Raw genomic sequence first — 7,313 nt, 5'->3', positions numbered from 1 at the left:
ATTATAATTATCTTATATAAAATTTCGTTCATTATATTTTATAGTTTATAAATATTAAAAGTAAAAAATAAAATATTATTAATCTTTCTATAATTTCTATATTTGAGAAGCTTTCCAAATTTCTAATATGAATGCCTTGTCCATAAAGTATGTCATTGTTAAGACCGTATTAATTATATGGATTCAAATTTGATAATGTTTGTGTCGATCAAATATACTATATTAATAAGACCGTATTAATTATATGGATTCAAATTTGGTAATGTTTGGTCGATTATAAAAAATAAATGAAAAAGAAATTATCAAAAATTCAACCAATAAGATTAAGAGAATTAATCCTAAAAGCTCTCTATGAATGTCACCTACGCAAAAATCACTAAAGTGACTTCTTTTTAATGTATAGGAGGATAATTCATATAGTTTGAGCAAAAACAAGCTGAGATAATTATTTAGAGATTAGAAAATTTACTGACATAAAAATAATTCTCTGTCGGTCAATGCCCTTGATCCTCTCTCATGGCTTCTTCTTCTTCCTTTCCTCGCACATGGAGATACCGCGTCTTCCCGAGCTTCCATGGACCAGACGTCCGTAAAACCTTTCTCAGTCATTTATGTAAACAGTTTAACTGTTATGGGATTACCATGTTCGACGATCAAGGAATCGAGAGAAGCCAAATCATCGCCCCTGCTCTCACGCAAGCGATCAGAAAATCGAGGATATCGATCGTGGTGCTGTCGAAGAACTATGCCTCTTCAAGCTGGTGTTTGGATGAACTGTTGGAGATTTTGAAGTGCAAGGAAGATATGGGACAGATAGTGATGACGATCTTCTACGGAGTAGATCCATCCCATGTGCGGAAACAGACCGGAGATTTCGGGAAAGTTTTCAAGAAAACATGTCGTGGTAAAACAGAGGAAGAGAGTCAAAGATGGAGTCAAGCTTTGACTTATGTGGGAAACATAGCTGGGGAAGACTTCCTTAACTGGTTTGTGTTTAGTTAACTTTAGTTTGTTTTTTCTCATGTTCTAACTAAATAGTGGTGACTTTTTTACCGAGAGTAAATATGGTGAACTGAATTGAATGATTATTAAGGGAATGGAAAATGTAAATACATACTTATATTATTGTGAATTGTTATCTCTATATATGTTCTTCCTGAATCATGACTATTTAATGGTTAAAATAAGCTTTTTCATTCTCTTTTGTTAGGGACAATGAAGCCCAAATGATTGAGGAGATTGCACAAGATATTTTAGATAAACTAAATGCCACACCGTCTGAGGATTTTGATGGCATGGTTGGACTTGAGGCTCATTTAAAGGAAATGGAGTCTTTGCTAGATTTAGATTGTGATGGCGTTAAGATGGTTGCAATCATTGGTCCTGCAGGGATTGGTAAAACTACCATTGCCCGAGCTTTACATAGTCTACTCTCTAACAGGTTTCATCTTACTTGTTTTGTGGACAACCTTAGGGGAAGCTATCATAGTGGTTTCGATGAGTATGGATTGAAACTGCGTTTACAAGAACAATTTCTTTCGAAGATTTTGAACCACAATGGTATAAGGATATGCCATTTAGGTGCAGTAAAAGAAAATTTACGTGGCCAAAAAGTTCTTATCATTCTTGACGATGTAAACAGTCTATATCAATTAGAGGCGTTGGCTAACGAAACTACATGGTTTGGTGCGGGAAGTAGGATTGTAGTGACCACAGAAGACCTAGAGATTTTGCAGCAACATGGTATCGATAACACTTACCATGTGGGGTTTCCATTTGATGAAGAAGCTATCGAGATCTTATGTAGATATGCTTTTAGACAAAGGTTTCCACTTCATGGTTATAAGGTGTTGTGTAGAAGGATAACAGAGCTTTGTGGCAATCTTCCATTGGCTCTACGTGTGGTGGGTTCATCTTTACGTGGGAAGATGGAGGACGAATGGGATATAATGAACAGACTGGAAACTGTTCTGGATCGAGAGATCGAGGACGTACTAAGAGTGGGCTATGAAAGTTTAGATGAGAATGAGCAGACTCTATTTCTCCACATTGCAGTTTTCTTCAACAATGAAAATAGTGATATTGTGAAAGCTATGTTCGCTGATGGTAAGTTGGTTGTTAAACGTGGTTTGAAGATTCTACTCAATAGATCTCTCATTGATACATATGGGGAAAGAATAGAGATGCACAAGTTATTACAGCAAATGGCTAGACAAGCCATTCGTAAACAAGAGCCTTGGAGACATCAAATCTTAATAGATACTGTTGAGATTTGTGATGTCCTCGAAAATGAAACCGTAAGTTCTTGTCCTTAATAGATTATACTTGATCCCTTTGTTTTTGAAAGATATAATTTTCTGGATGTTAAAAGTATAGTAAATGCTTACAACTAAAAATATAATAAAATTTTACAATTAAATTTATCATTTAGTTTTATTAAGACTTTTTAATAACTAATTGATCAATAATGTTTAATCAATTTAAAAGAAAAATCTAAAAAAATATATATTCTGAAAAGGAGGGAGTAATTTAAACAAGACATCTGGTTGAGATAAAAAGGAATCTTGCATGCGGTCCTAACAATTTCTCTTTATTTGTAATTTGATTTAGGGTACCAGTGTTGTGTCTGGTATATCATTTGATGTGTCAGGAATCAGCGAGCTGATTGTAAGCAAGAGAGCTTTTAAGAGGATGTCCAACCTTAGATTCCTCGCCATCTACAAAAGCATACATGATGGAAATGACGGAATCCATATACCAGCGGGAATGGAATTTCCCCGCCGTCTAAGGTTACTACAATGGACAGCATATCCAAACAAGTGTCTTCCATCTACATTTCATCCAGAAAATCTCGTCAACCTTTGCATGCGATATAGCAAGCTCGAGTACCTCTGGCAAGGAACCCAGGTTGGTTTTGTACTTTTATATTTATTTTATATTTACATGATGATTAGTTACTTTCTATTTATTTTATATGATGGTCCTCTCTCTCTCTGTTGTTGTGTGGGTTTTATAGCCGCTTACAAATCTCAAGAAGATGGATTTGACACTGTCTTGTCATTTGAAAGAGCTCCCAGATCTTTCGAATGCTACAAATCTTGAGAAACTGGACCTGAGTGTTTGCGAGAGTTTGGTAGAGATCCCAACCTCATTTTCGCATCTTCAGAAACTAAAAGACTTGCGGATGGGGAACTGCATAAACCTACAAGTCATTCCACCTCACCTGAACTTGGCATCCCTTGAAAACATCGACATGCAAAGGTGTTCAAAGCTGAGAAACTTTTCAATTATTTCCACCAACTTGGTAAAAGTGGATATATCATACACAGAGATAGAAGACGTGTCTGGAGTTAGGCTCTTCCCTCGCCTTGCGTGTTTCAGTGTAAAGAAAAGTGGAAAGCTCAAGAATTTAACGCATCTTCCGACGAGTTTATGGTATCTGGACCTAAGCTATACTGATATCGAAAGTATCCCAGATTGCATAAAAGCTCTTTATTCGTTGCACCTTACTCTAACTGGCTGTAGAAGACTCAGATCATTGCCAGAGCTCCCTGGTTCGCTCAAATCCTTAACTGCGGAAGACTGTGAATCTCTGAAGACCATATTCTCCCCTTTGAATCACAGTTCGGATGCAACACTGGTTTTCACCAACTGTTTCAAACTGGACCAACAAGCACGGAAAGAAATTATCCAACGTTCGTCTTTGTGCAGATGGGCTATCTTACCCGGAAGAGAAGTACCTTCGGAGTTTGATTACAGAGCCAGAGGAAATTCATTTATCATTGTTATTCCAGATGGTGACAATTCTCTTTCTGATTTATCAAGATTAAAGCTCTGCGCTGCGGTGTCACCTGACGACCAAACCAGCGAATCGAACGGGTTTGAATCATTGTGCTGTCGAATAGGCAATGGCGAAATAGAACCAGTTGAGGAGGTGTTCCATCTAGGCATTTTCTCCAAATGTTGTGGTGAACATTTATTTATATTTAACTCTCGTTTGCCATTTATCAACTCCTCCAAAAAGAGCAGAGAGATACTGTTTGAATTTAGCTGCAGTTATAACAGCTTTGACATTATTGAATGTGGAGTCCATATCTGGACCGAAGACGTACTTTGATAGTATTAGCCTCACTAATGGGAGATGACCATCGAAGTTTATTTTGGAAGACGACACCAAATAGGGTGACTGCACAAATGGAGTAATCTGTGAAAGCGACGAACACAGACTTCTGAAGTTGGCTCTTCCTCTGTTTTGTTCTGTCTGATTCTGTGAGAAACGTTGGAAGCTTGATTTCGCTAAGAAGGCGATAGAAATTTTTTTTTTTTTGAATAATCCGATGTATCCTTGCACCCACCAAGGTGGATCCAGACTAGCGGCGTAGCGGCGAATGTCTGTAGCCTCGGTCACCCCGGACGCTGGAAGAGCCCAGATTTTGAATTTTATCCCCCGGGTTCAGCCCTGTGGTCAGCGGGATCCGAACCCGGGTCCGTATTGAGGCCGAAACTCCTTCAAAAAACCACTGAGCCATCCTCGCTTGGTTAAGGCAATAGAAGTAACTAGTAAGGTATGTCATCATTAGCTGCCATGTCTTACCATATTATGCTCTTACTGTGTTTTCTTACTTGAGCTGTTTGCGCTGCAGAGTTATGAGTTTAGACAAACTATCATGTGTTGCATCTGCAAAAGTTATATGGTTAACTTGTTACTAAGGATTATTATTTTTGCTTTACTGGGGTATGCCTTTGGTTTGAGGGCAGCTTGTGGTTCTTGCCCTGATTATAAATTTACCTATTCTATCAAGTATTTGGAGGAAGTTTGTTGAGCTCAAGATATGTTGATTCTTACTTGATGCCGAGAAGATTTGTGAATGCAGTAAGTTTTCTTAAATATACACTGGATTTATCATCTGATATATCATCAAAAGCTATATTGGCACTCCGCTTTACTTCCAACTTCTTCTCAAGAATTGGACACCCTCTCTTCTTTCATCTGCAACTCAGCGTTAACATGTTTCCACTGATTCATTCTCATCTAGAGAGATGATTTCCTCCACTAGATGCTCTGGATATTTCCTTATCTCTAGCTCAGTATCATAACTGGTTCTTAAGTTCTCTGCCTTATATTGTAGTTGCAGAGTCTTGCATGCCTCCTGTTGATTCCTTTCACTGGAGAAGCCTCCTCGGCCTGATTCCAACGCCTTAGATTCGCTGGTTATTTGTTTAAAATTGGTGCATGATAACCAAGTAGTGATAGTCTAATCAAGCCGGACTACAACTTGTAGGGTTTCAGCAGGGAACCCTGAGATTGTAAAAATTGTATGCGATATAGTTCGTGACAGAAAAAAATATATGCTATTTAGTAAATAATTTTTTTCTTTTAAATTTGGAAACTTATACCTATGAAATTTTTTAACAAAAATTTTAGAGATCATAGACAAATATTTCATTCAATTTTGCCCAAACAGACAGGCTATGAGTTTCGGGCGGTTACAGTTAGATCTTTGACTTTGATATTAACAAGGTCGTCTCTTTTTGTTTATATGTATATGTGTATGTATGTGTAGACTTGCATGTATTGAAATTGCGGTTGCTTAACTAAAGTGACCACTACTTAAGAGCATATACAGTATGTGGTTGTAGTTTTGTATAAATTGCTTTAAATCTTTGATATTTTGTTTTTATTTAAGCTTTCCAAAGACAAATTAGTGTGGAGTTGAATATTCTATTTTTCTTATCTTCAACTTCTCTTTACCAACCCTTTTGCATCTCTTACCTCGTTTCTCATGGCTTCTTCTCCCTCTTCATTTACGTCTTCCAATTACAGATTCAACGTCTTCCCAAGCTTCCATGGGCCAGACGTCCGTAAAACGTTGCATGGTCACTTGCGAAAACAGTTTTTACATAATGGAATTACAATGTTCAATGATCAAGGAATTGAGAGAAGCACAACTATAGCACCTTCACTGGTACAAGTGATAAGAGAATCGAGGATCTTGGTTGTGATTCTCTCAAAGAACTATGCTTCCTCAAGCTGGTGTTTGAATGAGTTGGTGGAGATATTGGAGTGCAAGAAAGTTACAGGACAAGTAGTGATGACCATCTTCTATGGTGTGGATCCTTCCGATGTAAGGAAACAGACCGGCGATTTTGGGAGTGCTTTCAAGAAAACATGTTCACTAAATACGGACGTGGAAAGGCAGATATGGATCACAGCTTTGACTAATGTGAGCAACATAGCTGGAGAAGACTGCCAAAATTGGTTTGTCTTCAATTGATCTTATATTGTGTGAAGAATATAATATAAATTCAAAATACTGAGAGAATTTTTTTTTTGTTTAACGAATATTAGAAGAAATACATTTTATTTCTCACGATCATTTTACGGTAACAATGTTCTTCTTAAATTTTTGTTAGGGACACTGAAGCAAACATGATCGAGAAGATTGCAGAAGATATTTCACGGAGACTAAATGCTACACCATCTAAGGATTTTGAAGGCATAGTGGGACTTGAAGCACACTTGAAGAAAATGCAGTCTTTGTTACATTTAGATTGTGAGGATGAAGCTATGATAGTTGGAATATGTGGCCCAGCAGGGATTGGTAAGACTACAATTGCCAGAGCTTTACATAATCGACTCTCTCCCAAGTTTCAGCTAACTTGTTTTATGGAGAATATAAGGGTAAGCTATAATAGTGGTAGTGGTTTTGACGAGTATGGCTTGAAGCTGTCTCTGCAGAAGAAACTTCTTTCAATGATTTTAAACCAAAATGGTACGACTATACACCACTTAGGTACGATACAGGAAAGGCTACGCGACCAGAAAGTGCTTATCTTTCTTGATGATGTGGATGATTTAAAGCAACTAGAGGCTTTGGCTAATGAAACTAGGTGGTTTGGTTGTGGTAGCAGAATTATTATAACCACCGAAGATCAAGAAATCTTGGAGCAACATGGTATCAACAATACATACCAGGTTAATTTCCCATCCAGAGAAGACGCTCGTAAGATCTTTTGCAGATATGCTTTTAGACCGAGCTCTCCACCTGATGGTTTTGAAAAGCTTACGGAGAGAGTAACAGAAATCTGCAGCAACCTTCCGTTGGGTCTACGTGTCATGGGTTCATTTTTACGTGGAAAGAACCAAGATGAGTGGGAAGTTATACTGCAGAGGCTAGAAAACAGTCTTGATCGAGATATCGAAAGAGTACTTAGAGTCGGATACGACAGTTTACATGCGAACGAGCAATCTCTATTTCTCCACATTGCATTCTTCTTCAACAATGAAGAAGAGGATCATGTGATGGCCATGC

The 7,313-nt window shown here is 37.7% G+C and overlaps 2 protein-coding genes across 2 annotated transcripts; both read left to right on the top strand.

Annotated features, from left to right (window-relative positions):
• The first annotated feature begins 451 nt into the window (after positions 1–451).
• Positions 452–5,359, top strand: LOC130507359 (disease resistance protein RML1B-like). The gene is made up of 4 exons (XM_057002077.1): positions 452–986; positions 1,211–2,297; positions 2,611–2,907; positions 3,017–5,359. Exons 1-4 carry the CDS (start codon positions 517–519, stop codon positions 4,115–4,117), a joined length of 2,955 nt encoding a protein of 984 aa, XP_056858057.1. The 5' UTR covers positions 452–516; the 3' UTR covers positions 4,118–5,359.
• A 419-nt stretch (positions 5,360–5,778) lies between these two features.
• LOC130507358 (disease resistance protein RML1B-like) lies at positions 5,779–7,309 on the top strand (the record flags this gene model as incomplete). Its single annotated transcript, XM_057002076.1, has 2 exons — positions 5,779–6,259; positions 6,415–7,309. Coding segments are annotated over exons 1-2 (1,371 nt in total), but the record flags the coding sequence as incomplete, so codon positions are not given.
• Positions 7,310–7,313: the final 4 nt, after the last annotated feature.

This window comes from Raphanus sativus, unplaced genomic scaffold, assembly GCF_000801105.2.
Source record: "Raphanus sativus cultivar WK10039 unplaced genomic scaffold, ASM80110v3 Scaffold4380, whole genome shotgun sequence".
NCBI classification, from domain to species: Eukaryota; Viridiplantae; Streptophyta; class Magnoliopsida; order Brassicales; family Brassicaceae; genus Raphanus; species Raphanus sativus.
This window is presented reverse-complemented; position numbering and strand designations above follow the sequence as displayed.

Excerpts from the sequence above, each read along its gene's own strand:
- LOC130507359 (XM_057002077.1), top strand. The coding sequence starts at position 517 with ATGGCTTCTTCTTCTTCCTTTCCTCGCACATGGAGATACCGCGTCTTC. Across the intron at positions 987-1,210 it reads GGGGAAGACTTCCTTAACTG|GGACAATGAAGCCCAAATGA; the intron begins GTTTGTGTTTAG and ends CTCTTTTGTTAG. Across the intron at positions 2,298-2,610 it reads ATGTCCTCGAAAATGAAACC|GGTACCAGTGTTGTGTCTGG; the intron begins GTAAGTTCTTGT and ends AATTTGATTTAG.